The 20,231-nt window shown below is 35.1% G+C and overlaps 1 protein-coding gene across 1 annotated transcript; it reads left to right on the top strand.

The window, feature by feature from the left end:
- Positions 1-811: 811 nt before the first annotated feature.
- On the top strand, positions 812-19,907 carry LOC149082987 (uncharacterized). The gene is made up of 2 exons (XM_089236034.1): positions 812-1,978; positions 6,437-19,907. The coding sequence occupies exons 1-2, from the start codon at positions 1,076-1,078 to the stop codon at positions 6,722-6,724; spliced, it is 1,191 nt and encodes a 396-aa protein (XP_089092160.1). The 5' UTR covers positions 812-1,075; the 3' UTR covers positions 6,725-19,907.
- Positions 19,908-20,231: the final 324 nt, after the last annotated feature.

Genomic DNA, 20,231 nt, shown 5'->3' with positions numbered 1-20,231 from the left:
CACAAGCTTGCTACGCTGTCTAGGTCGCTCTTTTGGTCACTCACTGACCTAGTCCCTTGCTATTTGGGGAGAGGCAGATTTATTGAGGTTCATAAAAATTTTGATGACCTCTCCCACTATATTAACATTTTTGACTACTCATTCCTCAAATTAGCCACCCCTCTGTACTTGCCGTTCTATGCTGTAGCCCGCTGACACCCCCCTCCTCCCTGTAAATATGCCCCTGCCCTAGGCAATACTGGCGGACCCCAAGGAATCTCTGGGGACCACAGTTTGAAAAACACTTGTTTAAGACACCACTTCATAGCTTACGACAATGACCGCACGAGCAGTATCCATTATTTTGTAATTGCTAAAATCTTTTTCTCATCAAACCATTATACATACGTAATATTGCCTTCATTTCATGCTTTTTTTTACACTATATTTTCTGTCCAAAATTTTGAAATGTTTTTAAGAAATTAATTTTAATAACTGACCATATTTACTCTACAAAAATACGGAAATTTAGCTTCGAATTACGGAAAATACGGAGCAATGCCTATTGCCAAAATGGTGCCAAAAAGTGAGCAAAGTAGCCAATCGCGGGAAATGAAGTGCCATTTCAACAAAAAAAGCATGGGCATGGCAAATATGTGAGATGAATATTCGTGTTTGTAGTCACGTGAAAAAACCGGGACATTTTTGTAAAAATGTCGGGACAGCTAGAAAAAACGGCAAAAACCGGGCTTGTCCCGAAAAATATGGGACGTATGGTCACTAAACCCATAACGGCAAAAACACCACAAAAGTCACGAGTGCACAGCAACATTCAGCTCCAAGGACCTGTCAATTTTTTAAATGTTTTCACTAGGTGTTGTGTAACGGAATCAGTTGGGCGAGGAGCCGCGCCAATATTTAAATTAATGATCACTTATTTTTTCGATCTCTGTGATTCAGTGATGAGCACTTGGTTTTGAATCAAGGCTTGGATGTTGATACTGGGTGGTATGAAGAGTCATCGTCATCACTCAGCTTCTGTGTGAAAAAAAAGAGCTTGTGTCAAATTTACGTGTTGTTAAATGTCAACGAAGAAATGTATAATAACGACGCCAATGTGCCAAGTCTTTGCGCCAGCCAGCAGTTGGGATCGACCACCAATCACAGATTCATGTCCGATGTCATGAGACTCAAGTTGCGCCAACTCCGGCTCCTGGACAAAGTCGTGTCCGTGGACGATGACCTCAACCAGCTGTACAACTGCCAGCTGGTGGTGAGCCACGGTGGCAGTTTCCTCGGTGCCTGGTCCGACGAATTGGGATGTCCCACCGTGTACCTCAAAGATGTGCGGTTCGTCGAGGACGAGGACCAAGAAACGGACTTGTCCAGCAGCAGTCCAACGCTTTTGTCATCCCAGCACATCGACCACTGCACGAGTACTATCATGTCCAACTGTCAAGTTGTTGATATCTGTGGTGTTGATATAGAGAGCGGTCTACATTTCGTGTTGTTTGTTGCAAACTCTATAGGGCAAGACTCGAACCACGCGCAGCTTATACCGAGGCGTTATGACCCGCCTATTTCTTCCGACCTGTTGTTCGGGATGGACGCCGTCACTCGCCGCTTCGAGTTCTACAATTATCTGCACAGCTGTACGTGGAACGATTTCACCAAAACGTTCGCCATTGGTGGCTGCGGGGGCATTTTTATAAGAAGCTTGAAAGAATGGAGGTTGCCGTTTGAAAGTAGTACTCATAGCGCTGGTCATTTGAAGATCCCCAATACGTTGTCTTACTCTCTCCAGTTCAACAGTATAGGGAATGTTTTACTCTGTGGGTTTAGTGATGGGACTCTTGGGACTGCAGACATGCGTAATTTATCGGCGGTCAGGCCCGTCATCAACATGAAGACTTCACTTGGGAATGGTATCACCAGGATGAAGCTGCTGTCAGATGATTATTCGTTAATTACCAGTGGGCCCAATGACAAATTATCATTTGTAAGCACCGTGTTCAAACTTTCATTTTTAAGGATATGTTTATAGACTTATAGTTTTCAGACTTTTCGCCAAGGAACAGCTGTATTATAATCCCTAGTTAATGATTTTTTTTTCTGTGGCAAGGAAAAACTTCTAAAAACATGACAAGAAGTTGCTAAGAGTCAAACATAGTCATGCTTTTATACATCTTGCCAAAGAAAAAAATCGTCAAAAATGGCTCTTAAAATGAAAAAATTATGAAAACAAACAAACATTTTTAGACTAAATAGGGGAATCGATTAAATGAAACATTCTATACCAGCGGTGCATATCATTTTCAGTTGCAGGACCGGATATGCAGTATTTCTGGCTCTGCCATCTGCGGGCCAGAAACTAGTATATAAGGGTGGCCATATGACAGGATAATTGCGATTATGACCTCAAATTATCATCTTGCATATTTGTCAAACTTTTTTTTTTTGTGGTGAAACAAAACGGGATTGAAAATAATATAAAGCAGGACTCCAATAAATAACTATCCCTGCCGATATATAAATAGATATTCTCTGTAATATAAATATGTCAATATAATAATTAAATAATTTATAAATTTTCCATGTAAACTCAGACTGTATTTTAAATAATACAATGGTCGGGGCAAAAAAAAATATTCTCTGGGTTTGATGGAAAACAATCTGGGTTCAATGAAAATGCAATTGTGGGATATAATGGACAGTATGAGAAAAATTAATTAAAATGTGTATAACCTGAGGGAATCCACATGTAATGCGGTTAACAGATGTGTATAGTACAGCGTATAGAAAGATGAACAAAATATGCATGTCTGTACTAACGGGCGAAATTCAAATGCCACTGCCTGTTGTAATTACAGAAAAATTCCAGAGGTGACATCATGTTGAGATGACAACCAATAGCAAAAAGGAAATAATGATAATAGAGAGAAAGAAAGAAAGATCGCAGAAAGAAAGAAAAAACATGCCAGCAGGAGAAAATGTAGACTATCACCGACCAGGAAGGAAACCTCTAACCTGGTGTACAACTTGTGAGAATATGAGATATGAAGACATTGGAAATGAAGGCGCTGTCTATTTGTTGTTGCCTCATTAGGGAAAATGTCTTATAAGCCTATATATATATCCTCCCTCGGGTTTGAACCTGGGACCTTGACAGCAACCTTCACAATGGTAGATGATCATCTTACCATCATGCCACTTGGGTCATGTAAGATACTGGGAAAACAGAAAATATGGTATAACATATAAATGAACCAATATAAAATGCTAACAGACTCGATTCAAATGCACCACTACATGTGGCAAAACAAAGACCTACTATTCGACCTCTAAAGGTGATGTCACCTTCAGGCAATAACCTATAGCAAATAGCAACCCAGAAGCCAAATGAATAGTAATAGCTGGCAGGAAAAAAAACTTCAACGGAAGAAAGGACCGACCATCACCGATCAGGAAAAAAAGTGACTGGAAAGGAATTTGCCAAAAAAAGTTTCAATGGAAAAAATTAATACTCTACCATTTTTTCTTTTTTTGCCATTTGCAACTCCCTTCCCTCAGCCAATGTTCCCCTGTTCCATAGAATAGACTTATATCGCCCCTATTAGATGTGATGCATACTTTGAGAACCACTGGCTTATTTAGATACAATCAGGTGTAGCACAATCAATTTTTCCTAAGCCGCGCACATTTACTAGCCACCCTAAAGTTATGGGAATATATAATAGAGATTAGCGATGAAAACAGTTGTGTTGTTTAGTGCACGCACTCGAGGAGTGAGACAAAAGATAGAGAAACATCACTCAACAATTTGTGCAACTTATGGTCATATTCACAGAGTTTAACTGCAATCGCAAGTTAAAGGATCAGAGATCGAAACGGATTGGTTAAATTCTGTACTTTAACCAATCCATGTCAATTTCTAATCCTCTAACTTGCAATTGCAGCTGAACTGTCAGTGAATACAGCCATTAAACAAGTTTGTTTTCATCTTGATCTGCTGATTGGTCCATTTTCTCGCTTTTTCTCTATTTTTTTAAAAAAAAGGAAGGGCTGCGGAGAAGCTATCCATACTTAGGTAACATAACCATAAATATTTGTTATGTGGGCATTTTATTATATTTTATCATGTGTATGTAGTTTTTGGTTTTTATAACTGCTTTTTTAATTGGGTTGCTGTATTTTAGAAATATGACATCCATATTTGTTATGGGCATCTTTTTTTCTCAGGCACCTCGTTGAGCATCTCTTCCTTCACTTCATGCAATTTTTTCTTCCTAGTCGCAATTCTTGTATCAAGTATCTCTCCAGTATATGCTCTACCTTAATGATTTTCGATATGTATATGGGTGCAGTAGCCCCAGGGTCGGACAGTTTCTTTTATGAAGCGGAAAAAACCAGCCAGAAAAAATAGGTTTCTTCGGAGTGGAAGAAACTAGTTTTCCTTCAATAATATATAATATAAGTTGGAGAATTTATGCTTTAGATTTATAATAAATGTATATTTTCTATAACATTAGGTAAATTTAATTTCATTAAATTAATTATACATGCAAATTAATAAGCAAGTTTCTTCTGCTTGGAAAAAACTGTGCTGCAATAAATCAACTTTGCTTCTTCCCAGCAGAAGAAAGTAGTCTTCCTTTTGTATTCATCATTTACACTTATAATGTAAAAATTATGTCGGTCGTTTGTGATCAAGGTCACATATTTAGCTGAATCTTTTCATTTCACCTGGAGAAATTTCATTGAAAGTTTTAAGATTCATTTATCTAAATTGACAAAATTATTTCTTTAAGTCACAAAACGATTTTAAAAAAACCAAACATTATTCATTTATTAAACGGCACTGATCTTTCGTACCATTGCAAAAAAGAAAATTTCATCTTATTTTAAAGGTCATTAGAAAACACAGATCATTACAAATAATAACAATGTACAATATCAAAATATTATCAAAAACCTTTTTTTTTTACTGCAATGCAACACTGAAAAATAAGTTTTTTTGCAGTTGTATGCTGTAATATATTTCTCAGCTTATAAAGAATGAATGTAAAAGATGAGAAAATTCTTTTGATTCCTGCAGAACTTGAAGGGGGTGCTTAAAAGCATTTCGACATATCTACAAATATGCTCTGCCAGGGTTAGTAAGTTTGTCCCAAGTTGGAAAAAACCGCCTGTGTGGAAGAACTAGGCCTCTTCCAAACTCAATGCAAAAGGAATGGAAGAAACTAGTTTATAAAAAATTACTTCATTTTATAGTCATACAATCATAATTTACTGCAATTACTTTTAGAGGATTTTATCAACTATAATGTTAATTATACAGTTGAATCCCATTATAACGAACCCCAAGAGACCTGATGAATCACTTCATTAAAACAAAATTTCGTTATAAAGAAATTCCAGGTTACCTAGCATTATTCCTATGTAAACTTATTTGGGGGATTAGAAAAGTGTGTGTTAATACGAGATTTTCGCTATAACAGTATTCGTTAAAACGGGATTCGACTGTAGTATCAATTTTGAAAGGCTGTAGGCTATCAGTTGTATATTTGAATGAAAGTCCTTTATTTATGTGTAAACTTTAAATTATTTTATTAATAAATATAAGAGTTTTAAAATTTTTTTTTTCTTTTATTAGTTCAGTGCAGCATGGTGTAATAAAACCTTTTTTGTTATGGCAGCCATTAGGCTGTTCCAAAGTTGAGTGGATAGATCCAAAAATATATATACAGTGGAACTTTGGTTAACGAGCAATTCACATAATGAGCAAAATTTTGAAAAAAAAATGTTGATTCGATTAACGAGCAATGATTTGCATTACGAGTAAAAATTTCGCACTTTGTTTTTATAAATTTGGCACGTTTTCACAACTGAGCTGATGGTTTTTTGCTTTTGTCCACACACACGTACTGTGGAATTGCGAGTGATATTCTCCCCTAGTCTCCAGTCAGCGTGCCTTACTAAAAAAATGAACATGCGCATGCGGGCTTGACTGCTTACGATACCAAACTAGATGTCGCATTGTAACCACACATAGGAGTGCTCGAAGTTTTCCTTCCGTTCTTTCTTTTTTATAAATTATACTTGGCTAGAAGGTGACTGTAGACAAACCTATGGTTTATCCCATGTCCTATGGTTATCATCGTCCAACCACAGAATGAGACTAGGGTAGAGTACATCACTTTGAATGATTTTATTATTTTACAGAAAGACAAGCCAAACTTAAAAGCTCAGTCACTGACGAATGCAATCCATTACCTAAGAATTTAACGTTCATCCGACTCGACACGATATAGCCAAGTATCATCTTGTGGTTGGAGGACTAAACTTGTCAAGTCCTCTGACACACCCCTGTGTGCATGCTGCCGGGTTAATAAAAACAAAAATTGTGCAAACAGACCTACAGGTGTTACACATGTACTCATCGTTATTTCTTTTTCAGGTTGACATGAGGATGAACTCTGTTGTTTTCAACTACCCAGAGCACATCAATAAGCAGGAAAATATCCCATTCGATATTGATGAGTCATTAAACATAATATGCTCTCCCGGACAAGATAATGTAACTCGATTTTGGGATCTGAAGCATGGACGTTTATTGTCGAGTCTTGACCCACCAGAGAAAGACCAATGCCAAGTTTTTGCATCATTCAATGCAAAGAAACAGAAAATATGTGCTTATATATTTTCCAATGAGAAAATTTATTGCTATAATTCTGTTAATGTTTAATATCAGAGAACAGTTCTCTGATTACCATACTTAGATCTAGAAAATACTGGGAGGGTTTTTTTTTTTTTTTTGTGACCTAGTCACCTGGTGGTGACCGAAAGATTAATTCCTTCCTTTGGAAATTGTGATTTTTAAAGTTTTTTTTAATGAAGTGCGAAAAAGTCAGTAGAAAAAAAAAACCAGTGATTTTCTCTATCATGTTATAATATTTTCTTAGATTATTCGGAATGGTGGTCAAAGTCTTCTCCCCCTTCCCCCCCCCCTCTTTCTACAGTAAGACTGTGATGTATTATATGTTGAATAGTGCAATCGGGGAATTTATGAGAAATTTTCATGATTTTCGTTTATGGAATTTGAGAGAAAACTGCTACTGGTGCTGTTGCTTAATTTTTATTTGTAGCTTCCCTATTCATTGTTCTTATATAATGCAATGGTACCTTGACTTATGTTATTAATTCATAATAACAATAAGTTTTTCATCATGATCGCCCCTTTAATATGCTGAACTCATTTCCTTAAGGCTCTACTACGTGGTGTGCTGAAGTGATTTATTCTGGTCACCACTATAGTACCAGCAGGGATGGACAAATCCTAGGCTCCTGGTCGCCATGGCAACCAAAAAGTTTTTAATTCGCGCCTAATATTTTTTATGTGTGGTGACTTAATCAAAGTCGAAGGACATCACAGAATTATCAGAAATTATGCCAACTTGTCTGCTAGCATTTGAAAGGGTTCGTAAGTCCTGGACAAGTAAAAAAATGCAGTATTTTGGACAGATGCCAGGAAAAAATGGTGTGTTGCATATGAAATTTTTCTGGCGCCCAAATTTTTTAACAATTTGTGAAGCCCTGGTGTCAGCTTCTAATTTGATGCAATGTGGCCCTTTTGTGGTTCCAAACCACGTGCTTCAGCTCCACTACTCTAACATAAATGTTATGTCATAGACCAGTGGTTTTCAACCTTGGGGCCGAATTACTTCCACCCTTTTGGTCCTGGGATATTCTGGGGGGGGGGCATGGGATAAAAGTGGAATCAAGATGGCTATGACAAGCGGTTTGGAGGGGGGCACAGAGAACCGGAAAGCCCCAAAGGAGAACGTTGTGCATTGTTCTGCAACAAGCCCTCGCTGACTGGAAATTTTCTGAAGTAAAAATTTCCATAATAGTGTTTTTTAAATTTTTTAAAATTTATTTTTCATATTCTGCAGTAACATTGATTATTGTTCTGCGACATACATCACAGATTTCTGCATATTCTGTTTTGGGGCTGTGAAGAATTGAAGCTTTTGATGTGGTGAGCAAAAGTGTGAGTAATCTCAGAATGCAACAGAACTGTCCATAGAACCAGGGCCATCTTAATGCATGAACCCATCCAGGCATGGCTCTGGGGCCTCGTGTCCATAAGAGGCTAGTGCTAGGATTTATGAGAGTAAGTATCTGAATGTGTTAGTTATTACTATGTAGGCCTACAGAGCACTCTAGGTGGTGCACCAAATCTTATAAAGTTTATAGAGAGATTTAATATACTATATAGCTTTCAAGCTTACATAGAAAGAATAAGCTTTTTTACTTCCATACCCATCAGTCAAATATTTGTCTGTGTAATTTATAGCAGTCGATATTCTTTGCTTGTATTTTTTATAATTTAGAGATGAGAATATGCACCCATATAGGTCAAGGTACCACTGGCTATACTTTCAAATATTCTATAATGAAAGTTAACTTTGTTTGAAAAGTAGTGATTTTTTGCTGGTTTCCTCTAAACCATGGAATGATTTGTTGATGCCTCGAGTAATTGTACTACTACATGGGCATTTAAAATTATTCTGACTCAATATCAATCCATGGGCAAAAGTATCTAAGATTTGAAAAAAAATTCTAGTCATTTGTAAGCGATGATAACATTGCGTTCCATAATTTAGGATCCATTCCTTAATTTTCCAATCAAAAAATTCTGTTTTTAGTAATCTTTTGAATGAATTAAATAAAGTTGTTGTGTGTTTATCTATCTTTCCCCCCCCCCCAATTTTTTCATTAGAATTCTATAATCAGTATTGCTATGAAACTGGCGACAGCAGAAATTAAGCCGAAGTATTGGCATATCTAACTGAGTAATGCTATTAAGAAATCGAGTTGGACAGCATAGGCTACATACTTTTTGAACATTTGCCATGCAAGTCTCCCAACCTGTGATCCATGAGGGTCCACCCCGAGTACTTTGTAAAGGGTCCGCATGATCATTTTCTACTATTGAAATGAATGATACATTTTTTACCGTGAAATTGTTTTTTATTCAATTTTTATGACATGCAAATTATTAAAAAAAACAATTTTGTATTTTATATGAGGGTGCTGTTGAAACTCGCCTTCTGATGCTACAGAAGGGCCACATAGCATTGACCTTCATTATGGGGGAGGTGGGTCTGCGACATCAAAAAGTTTAGGAAACACTGTACTACATCTAATTTGTGCAAACCTCAAAGTGAAATTGTAGTTTTGGAAAAGGAAAAACTCTACATCTGGTTGCTTTCTGCAATCGCCAATTTCATTGTCATCTTGATTACGGAATCCACTCTGAGTTGTTTATTGATATAAGTTATTTTAGCGGAATTTGTATGTTTGTATCTTAAGGAAAAGTGCTTATCAATTTGACAAGATTTAATATTTTTTGAATAAGTACAATCAGTTGTTCACACTTCCGAAGTTTTTGAAAAGTTATTTATTTGTTAGTTTGTGCAATGAAATTTGTTAAAATTTTAGTTAAATTAAGTTATGAATTTGGTTATTTCCATGTTTTTTTCGAGAGAAGTATATCCAAATGATTTCGACGAAAGTTTCATGTGTCAATAATTATCTTGTTTTTGTTTTCTTTAATTGCAAAATTATGTTTTATATTATTCATTTATATTTATTATTATTGAAATCATCAACATATATATATAGTTCAGCGTAGTCTCGATCTAAATATGTACCGTATTCTGTCAAGCATAATTTCTTTGTAGTCATATAAGTTCTCGCGCAGTTGACTATAACGTTACAGCTCAGGGATTATTTAGTGCAAAACCCTCATTGTGACAGTTTCTATATTTTGTCCTTACTCTTTTCAGAAATCCACAGCATTTTATTGAGCAACAAATATCATGTTATCTTAATTGCTCCTTGGCAGATTTGTTTGTCCCTTTTCAGGGTGTATGGATAACAGCTGGCACCACATTTTACTGGTAAACCGTTGATCCTAGAGACATACTTCCAATTAGAAATGTTAAGGGTGAACCTCAGATACGTCATTCATATTGCAAGGGGCTGTATAGTTATTAAAATAAAAAAAATCATTTTTTTATATGGGCACCCTGTGTTCAAAAACTCAATTGGAAAGTCGTTGCCCCATCTCTCCTGAGGCCAACAAAAGAAGTTCTACATATCTAAGTGCAATATTTGCTCAGATATTTAAATTCAAAAATGGAGGAAATTGGGAAGAAATTGGATTTTAGAAATGTGGAATTTCTTTCGTTGGCATCGGGAGAGAGTTCAACAACTTTCCAATTGGGTTTTTGAGCACAGAGTTCCCATATAAGAAGTTGATTTTTTTAAATATTTTAATGACTATACTAACCTTGCAATATGAATGATGTATCTGAGGTCCATACTTTATTTGGATGCTGTTCCTAATTGGAAGTCTCTAGGATCAAAGATTCACCTGTAAATTGTGATGTCAGCTGTTAGCTATGCACTCCATATATTATATACACTATCACAAAATGCAGTTTGATATAAGAGAGAATGTCCGTCCTGTCCATTGACTAATGAAGCCACGTGATTAATTAATGACATGAAATAATTTGGCCAAACCTTCCTTTGTTGTTTTTTTTTTATTTATTGACCGTTTAACTGCACAGTCAATCAAACATTTTGCCCCACATGGAATCAATTTTCCATTGTTTATCAGCTTTTTGTAATTGTTTTTCCTATGGTGGAAGTAATGACCATTACACTCCCTCAATTACCAAGTGCTTGCTTCAAAGTGCTGACTTTTGCCATCTTCCAATATAAAGAACGTCATGTGGTCAATATGGAAGATAAATAAATTTGGCCCAATAATACTTTGAAATCACCAATGAAAAAAGCAAATGCGCAGATTCTTATTACAGCACTATGGGTGCTGTTTTCTGAATGAAAATGTAACCACTATCAAGTTTACTGGGTATCACTCTTGAGCTGGTTATCAAATGTTAACTCCCGGTTGCTCAGCAGGGGGAAAAAGCATCTGTTCGTGTCAAACATTGTGGTCAGAATGGGACTATTTGTTGGTGATTTTGGAGTATATTGTCAATCAACTTTAGCAGCAATCTATTATACAGATAATTGGAGGATGGCAGGGTGATTAAAGGGCTAATGATAATTAAAGTGTGAATCATGGTCAAAACTTTGAGTATCTGAAGACATTTTGATTTTGTATGATAAATGGGGTAAAATTCCTCTTTCAACACTCAAAGCAAAACTTTAAATAATTTGCTTTCTAGTCATTTCTTCTACTGCTTTGCACATTGTTGAACTCATGGGAAAATTTTTTTTCTGGTATTGGTGAAGTTGATACAATACAAATTAAATAATTTTGAAAAAAAATTATATGTTATATACAGTGAAATCATTGCTTTTGTAGTGTGTGTAAAGTTTTTATGTTCTAAAGTTACTATCCCATATGAATAGTGGGATAAATATCCTTGTCAGAGAGAGATTAAAGTCTTTCAAACTCAGTTTTGCAAATTAATGCAAAACTGCAATCATTCTTAAGTTTGAGGGGGGGGGGGGTGGAAATGATTCATTTGCATCAGATCTTTATTTTTGAACATCCTTTAGACACTCTTCTGTTATTATTGATTCCTCAGGACACAGTAGCCCAGGCCATTAAGATACTCACCTAAAATAACAAAGGATGTTTAGAGGTGTTACAAGTTTGATACATGATTCGTCCTTGTCAGAAACTTTCTTGATGGGGAAGGGGTACAGCAGAAATGGCAAAAAGATGACCACAGAAAATGATTGCTACTGCAGGGAGTCCCACACTGAGGGGTTCGCACACCAACCTCTCTGTGAGCATAAAAAAAAGGCTAAATGCAGAATGCTGCTGAATAAGCAGTGCATAAAATTAAATCTATGTCATTTGTTAGGCGTCTGAGATTTTTCTCTGTATCTAAATTTCCCATTTAATCATCCGTCTTGTGAGCAATGTGGACTTACATTTTGGAAATTATAATTTTGAGAATTATTGTTGGAATATAAAACTATAGTCCTATATCGGCAGAACTCGTATTGAGAGAAACTTATGCATTTTTTGGTACAAGTGCGAACGAGTGCAATATATTTATTTCTATGCTTTATATACATATCTGTAATCAAGTGGTTGTTGTGGTTCCGCCCCTTCACTTCAAGGGTTATGTATGGTTTAATTATTAAAACTTATGTTTTTGTTTATATGCTGATATGATTATTAATAGTTGGTGAAAATAATTGAAATTAATCAGTTTCCAAATTTTTTTGCACTTGCGAATGAGGGGAAATGTTTTCCTGTTACATTTAATGTGCTGATGATTAATGTTTTACGTAATTAAGCAAAATCTGCTTGTTGGTATATGTGCTTTGAAACTCTATTATGAAATCATTGATTGATACCTGAATATATATAAAATAAATATTATTGATGTGAATATTGTTGCATATTTTTTTGTTTCTTAAATTTGTTTAATGTTTTTTTTTGGAAATGATGACGAAAAGTTCTTGAACATGAGCTTGTGATTTTTCCTTACTGATACGGTGAAATCATATTGTGTGTGTGTTTGTGGGCGTGTTTTTTTAAAGAAAAGAGGATGTGCATGTGGTGATGTTTTCTCGATGAGAGTGATTTCGACTTATTATATTACATTTTTTCTGGAGAAAAAACATGTTCTTTCTGAGATTGTTGTAACAATTGTTATATGTATATTGAAAAGCTATCAGGGTGATTTATATAATAATGTGTGACAATAGTGTTGTATCGTTGTTGTTGTATTATGAAAAAAAAAAACAATTTTTCTTTTCTGAAGAAAAATGTGAGATTTTTTCTATGAATCTGTGCTTTTTTGAATAATGATGGACTTTGTACAGGATTGTGCAGTTTTATATAAGGAATATGTAGAACATCGAGACTCAAATATATGCTTGCTGTCTATAGTTGAGAAATAGGAACAGAAATTTTGACATTGCACTGTATTGAGGGGTTTTTTTTTGGAAAAAGATATACATGATTTGGATTAAGGAAAGGATTAGAAAATTGTCTAATTTTTCCCAGGGGAAAAAAAATTAAATCTCATTATACTGTAGAATTTTTTCACTAAACAAAGGGTGAAACTTACTTTTGTAATGTAGTTTATGCAGTTTTTTGTATAATCTGGGCAATTCGAGAGTGACTATTAGTGTTGATGAAGTCAGCCATTTTACTCTCATTTCAATGCCTTTATTTTTAATGCATTCAGTTAGATTCTGAAAGTTATCAGAATTGTATTCAGGATAAAGAACCAAAACTAACTTGGGGATTAAATTCCTCCTCACTTCATGAAAAACTTTTAATAAGTTTCTAATGCAATGTATTGCGTTTTTAGTAAAAACTTAATATACTCTTGCCTTAACTCTTTAATGCTCAGATATTTTATTTTCAAAGGACTCGTCCAAGTTTTGATTGCTTTCTTTCTCCTCACCCTGTTGTTGGACTTGCCTCTGATGAGAACTTTCATCTTTTTTCCTCCACCATTCACAAAAACATTCCAAAACTCCCTATCTGGGCCATTTCCTGGCATTAAAGGGTTAATTAGGCAATAGCTAAAATTGCGCCTGCCATCAGTATAGCCTGGGAGGCATTCAGGTTGCTATTATCTGTGATGTGATCAAGAGAATAATGAGACAAAATTCTCAGTGGATCATATGAAGTTATAAGAATTTCTAATTCTAATCAAGAATCGACTTCAGAACTTTGTGCAAGACGAGATTAAGGTGATTTTTTTGATTTTTTTTTTTCTCAGTCCAATTGTATGAAGGAAAGATTTATTTCTGGATATTATGCCGAGATCAACTCGTAAAGAAAAGTTTACTGGTCTCCTTCAGGAATTGAACCCAGTCCTCTTGCAATCTGGGCAAGTGCCCTATCCATATATACCAGAGGACACATGACCATTCCTTCCTTATTTACACTCTGTAGCGTGACGTGCTGAGTTTTTGTGTGTGTTGACACGAGCGTTCTTGTGTTTTCTAAGAAAAGTGATACTCAAAGTAATGTGATTCTCCTGATGTTTTCAACACATCAAGCACCACTATGACCATGACCACACTCAGCGTGTGAAGTAGTTTTACCTAATCACACAAACCTGTTTTTGATTCAGTTAAGGAATTTGTCGCAGATATAATGGTGGCTCGATAGTCCACACTGAAACAGAACCAAGACCACCTCTGATTACTTAAAACTTGGATTGCTCAAAAATTAATAGAAAATAACTTTCTAAGGGAAAGGGAGTCCCACTCTACTTTCTATTTTGCTTTTCATTCAACCACTTAATTCATAACACAATTGCCGAGACCCAGCCTCTGGTTAAGGGAAGCTGATGGGGGCCGGATAGCAATTTTTTTTTACCACTATAAATTTTCTATAGAGGGATCTGGGATCCACTGGAGAATCCAGTCTAGGGATCAAGCCACTGTGGTGGAGTGGTCATAGTGACAGACTTGCATTGCGAGGACCCGGGTTCGAACCCCCACTGTCGCCACAGTGATGGTTGGCTGAAGTTGGTTTTCTGTGGTTCCCAACTTCGAGGCACAAATGTGAGCCAATCTTCCCGTTCAAAAGTGTCACCGTAGGGAGCAACAGGCCTACAGCAGTAAAATAATTCAATCATTACACTTTATGCATAGTTAGAAACATTGATGGCAGATGGCAGCACTACACAACAAATATTACACAAACAAATTTCACAGAAGATTCACTACACACACACACATTCCAACATGTACCAATTCGTAGAAGCATATTCCACAGAGGAATATACGACGAGGTGCATGTCCGGTTTAGGGTAGTACAGTAGTAGTCTAGGGATCAAGATATCCTTCCAACTGAAATTACTCGCATTTGTAAGAAAAATGAGACAAACTGAAACAAAATTTTTGCTTGGGTGAAAAACAGAGCAGTATTGATAGGATTTTTTAAAAATACCAGCATCCCCCCCCCCCCCCAGATGAAGGGCTTACATCCCGGAAGGGACAGAGCCCGGGTCGTGTCTAGTCTGACAGCGTCTCATATTATCCAGAACCTTAAAGTTTCAAGAGTTTTGAGTTGTCGAGTTTCTACTATATGAGCATTTCTATATTGTTTTGTTTTCTATTGAAGTCAATATTTGAGATTTTTAGCTTCTTTGGTAGCTATAGATACAGCATTTAAAACCTTTATTCAATTTTAGTTTCCTGAATTATTTGAATGATTTTGATATTTATCTTAACTTTTTTTTCCTTTTCTTCTCTTTTTTTATATAATTCATTTCATGGGTCTGTATGTTATATTCAGACATGGTATGACATATTGAAATAATTGCCCTTATCTAAGTTTCTGCTTTTCAACTTCCAGCATCCCTGGCCATAGTGGGAATCTCTTTAAAACTTCACTTTTTTTCTATTAAATAGTTCAAGTGTAGAGTTACTTTGAAGAATTAGCTCTGATATATATATATATCAGAGCTAATTCTTCAAAGTAACTCATTGTGGAAATAAAGTAGGCCTTGTGAAAGAGATGAGATACCTTTTTAATACAAAACTACAGCACATCAGGTTCGGCATGATATCTTATTGATACCGGTGAGAGCTAATAAATTTTTTCCAATGATACTTTGTGATTGATTTTCAAGAATAAAAATTCATTTGATACTTTGTGAATGACAGTCATGTGATAGCAGCAATCGATAATATGTGATTCTTTTATAAGTGAATATATATAATCTCACATGTAATAGAACCTCTCCATAATAGACACCTACGTGAGTGAAAATTTTGTCTGCTAATAAGAAGTGTTTACTAATAGGGATTGAAATACAGTGATACCTTGGCTAACAAAGATTTTTTCCGTGAATTTTCTGCCTTGGTTAATGAGCATTTTTGTTGGTAAAACGCATGTCCAGATTTTTTGTAAAACCTAGTTTTGTAAACGATTTTCCTTATTTTCGAAAAGGATCATTAATTTTGTGGGAAACGAAATAATCCAGTTAATCTATCACAAAAATGAAATGTCAAACTTATGGTTTAATTAATTTTTATTTTATGAAGGGTCGGTTTTCTAGATCTGGAATTTTGTGAAGTGTGTGGAAAATGAACCCAAATTTTGGCTGGACAGACTCTTGTATGAATGCATGTGCTTACATGAAATGGCTGCGTGGTGAGCTCAGTTTTAGCACCAAACATCATCGGAACTACTTTTGCTTGAGCCTGATTAACTCATGTCCACCTCAGAATATTTTTCCAGATGTAGCTCCACTTCTTCTGGAAGTTTTTGGACCATTTCGTGTAAAATAAAAAATTCAGCTAATAAAAAATGCATAAGAGAGAAAAAAGCCTATGTTTTCAGATTACACGTTCTTTCAGTGTAAACATCAATCTGAATGATCTAGACATTCTGGGTGCTCATCTTTTCCATCTGCATGTATCAAACACAGAAATGAACTGACCAAAACACAATTTCGGTGAACAAATGTGATTCCAGAATGAATTATCTTTGTCTGCCAAGGTATCACTGTACATTAAAGCCCTATCCATGTGAAAAATTAGTCTATTAATGGCAGTTGTCTTCCAACAGGGAGTGTCTATTATCGCCAGTTCCATTGTGTTATATTTTATGTTTCGAAATCGAGTGTGGTATTTAGAAAATAAGACATGATAGTTTTTTATTCATCAGGAAGGAGCACTTTCCATACTTTTTGATCCAATATTTTAAATTTGTTTGATACTTTGAATAAATGTGACGCACATTATTTATCAATTATGGTCTTGAATATTCCCTACTGTAGATGTACCGTGACCTTGGCCTACAAGTTTCCTTGACGTATGACATCATGCTCCAGAAAGTTAACCAAAATTGAATTAAGATCCCAATTTGTTCCACATTCCTAGTGTAGTAACAAAAAAGTCAATGGTTATAATATAGAGTGTATTCTACCCAGAGTCATAGTAGTTTTGCTTACATTTACAAGATAAATGCAATTCATAGTACAGCTGGATAATGCCAGCTTTTGCTTGTTCAAACCATCTGAGCATGTGTACTGTATGAATGAGCTTTTCCTTGTACAGGCGGCATTTGCTTTATGCGATTGATTGGTTCTACAAAATAATTGTGTAAGAGAAAGTTGCATAAAGTGAGTTAAATTTTCTTCAGGAGGATAAGAAAAAGTAAACCCAACTTCCAGCAGCAAAACAATTTTTTTGAATGAATTAATTTTCCAAGCTTATTAATAAATCTTGGCAATTTAGGCTATATGAATAAATTTTATTGATGCTTTTGCTTCTGTCTTCTCACTACTGCATATTGATTCTAGTGGGGGGGGGGGGGTTTGAAGTTTTTGGTCTACCCCGGAGTTTTTGACAAGCTCTCTTGTATGGTCAATTTATAGTGTACATGAGGGCTGGAAATTGATTACAATTTTCAACTAGTTAATCAAAATTTTCAAATTGATTTAATCTTAAATTAATAAATCCAATTAACTAATTGGATTTTTATTGAATATTTTCAAATACTAATCATTTGCAACAAATGTAATATTGGTAGCAAAAAAAATTAATTGAAGCTGTAACAATATATTTCATTCATTTCACGCATATATTCGCCAGATGTAAGGAAATATCAAGAAATTAAGGCTGCCCGCTTGTAGCAATTCAATATGCTGAACATATCTGTCAAATCCTGTAATTTTTTCAATTGAATCTATTCGTTTTAGAAAGTCAGTTATTGTAGGTTAGTCATTGATTTTGAAACTACTGTCTATATCTTAATACTGTTTCCCTTAGAAATTGTAGGAAACACCTAAGAGTGGGTTTCGCTTCTAATTGGTACTAGGGATGGTGACAACTGATTCTTCTTGAATACAAAAATGCTATTCACCGTGGAGACAATAAATTTTAATCTTCTGTTAAACTTAATTTGAAACTGAAATCGTCACTTTTCATTGAATCAACTTGTAGCACCCCATGTTGAAAATTTTTATCGAAGTATCAATTTAAATGTTTTTAATATGGTCACTTATCTGAAATTCTATGTACAGAAATTTAAAACATAATAAAACATCTAATATATAGGTTTCATCAAATAAATAAAATTTTCAAATTTTTTATGAAAATTTTAGTCAAATTGAGTCAATTAACTAAAATGTCTGTGATTAGCAGTCAATCAATTAATTGGGGGATTAATGATCTAGGACCAGCCATAGTATAAATATAATAGAATTCATCTCAGAGCCCTGCTGACTACCCCTATCTACGAGTGATGCTCGTAACTTGGGTTACTTGTCAGAAGAGGTACTTGTAGGTCAAGGTGCCATTGTACTGAAATTCTGAATACAGTAAAAGACTTGATTGTGATCATTGTGAGTGGAATTTTAAAATTTCAAACTGCTGCCTCCTAAGAAAGTTGTAACTCAAAGAAATCGTTTCCTTGTGCCAAACATTTGATTCTTGAATACGAGGTTATATTGTCTACTAAATTGTGATTGCACGTGACTAATATTGAGTAACAGAATCATTAGTGGTACATAACTACCACCTTCTTGCTATAGAAGAGCACAAAATTCAAATAGCATTTCTATGTAGCTGTAAACCACAGTTAATGAATAGAGCAAATGCAAAACATTAGCAACAGACCATCATTTGAAAATCTCTCAGCAGCAAGCAGGCCAACCTATAACGTGAAAATCCAAACATTTACCATCTTCACTTCAAAATATGGAAGACATGGCAGCACCAGCAAGAACACGAAACCAGCACAACTCTGACTACATAAAATACATTAGGGGCCTCACATGAACTCACATTGCATGTGCGGATTCATTAGAAATTATGCAGAGAAATGTATGTGCATGAAGTGCATGTACAGTTGAGTAGTAGTGATAATGTAAACAAAGATGGCTGTTGCTTATGATTTGCAATAGCTTAACTTTTTTTCGAAATGGTTAATGTTTTCACAACCAGATTAGTGCTGTTGGTAGAACCTTAAACTAGTTGTCACTGGATCATTTTGATCTTTCTGAATGCCAGTATTTTCTGTTTGCATTAGAGATGACATCATTTGAATTTGGTCTGTTCAATTCCTTCTGATTATATACTATTACACCGTACACCAACTACTACAGTCGAATCCCATTTTAACGAATACTGTTACAGCAAAAATCTCGTTTCAACTAATGCTTTTCTAATCCCCCAGATGAGTTTAAATAAGAGAAATGCAAATACCTGGAATTCCTTTATAATAAAATTTCGCTATAACGAAGTTATTTACCCTGGTGTTTGTTATAATGGGATTCGACTGTATTGCCAAGCAACAATTTACTACCGATAAAGTTAGGTCGAAAGTGAAGGTGCCATCTTTTAGTTGTCGCCTCAAGTTCATCAGAAAAAAAACTTGTTATCTGTGTTCTTTCCCCAGGATTGAACCTACAGACCTGACAAAAACCTTCATGGTAGAATGTGCACCTTACCACAGTGCCATTGATTATATACTAGCACTGAATTCATTCAAAACCTCATTTTAAAAGTTCAAAATTTGTCGAAAAATTCTGAATTTTTTTATGTATTCTCAAACTGAATAAAATGTACATGTATTTGTCAATACTGAGTATCCCATTTTTATAAAGCATCTGAGAAATCAGGTGGTCACGTTTGTAAATCTGTGGTATGGAGATAAAGTGGAAATCAAAAATTATATTATCTGCGTTAAAATTTGGTTTAAGATGTGAATATATGTGCATAGTTTTTCATGTTTTAACATGTGCATGATATAGATGTTGTACAATTTTTTTTTGGTCATAATAATAGCAGTTAGGTGGGCATGACCCTCTTAGCAGTTTTAAAGAAAAATTAGGAACTGTATACGATATTGTGCCATATGTTACAATAAATTATTTTAGACGTGTTCATCCATGTTTGTTGAATTATTTATGTGATTATTTGTCTCGGTGGGAATTTTTTTCGTTATTATATATGAAATGCAATCGCTGTTTTTTGTTTCAGCATTTTGATGTGCAAAATGTTCTTACTTCATGGACAACTTCTGATAGTGCAGATGTCTTCAACCATTAACACAGTGCCGCTCCAATTGTTGACCATGTGTTTGAGGGGGAAACCCTAAGGGACCAGACTCTAGCTCTATCTTTCATTAGTCTTAAATGATGTCCCATCATTTGATAACTTGTTAGTGTACATGAAAATATGTTATGGTTCATCTTGTCTGTATTCTTCAA

Source organism: Pholcus phalangioides, unplaced genomic scaffold (genome assembly GCF_987345545.1).
Source record: "Pholcus phalangioides strain wild (caught in Gottingen) unplaced genomic scaffold, Ppha-v1.0 ptg000009l_1, whole genome shotgun sequence".
NCBI lineage: Eukaryota > Metazoa > Arthropoda > Arachnida > Araneae > Pholcidae > Pholcus > Pholcus phalangioides.
The sequence above is the reverse complement of the archived record's forward strand: the minus strand, read 5'-3'. Positions and strand labels throughout refer to the sequence as shown.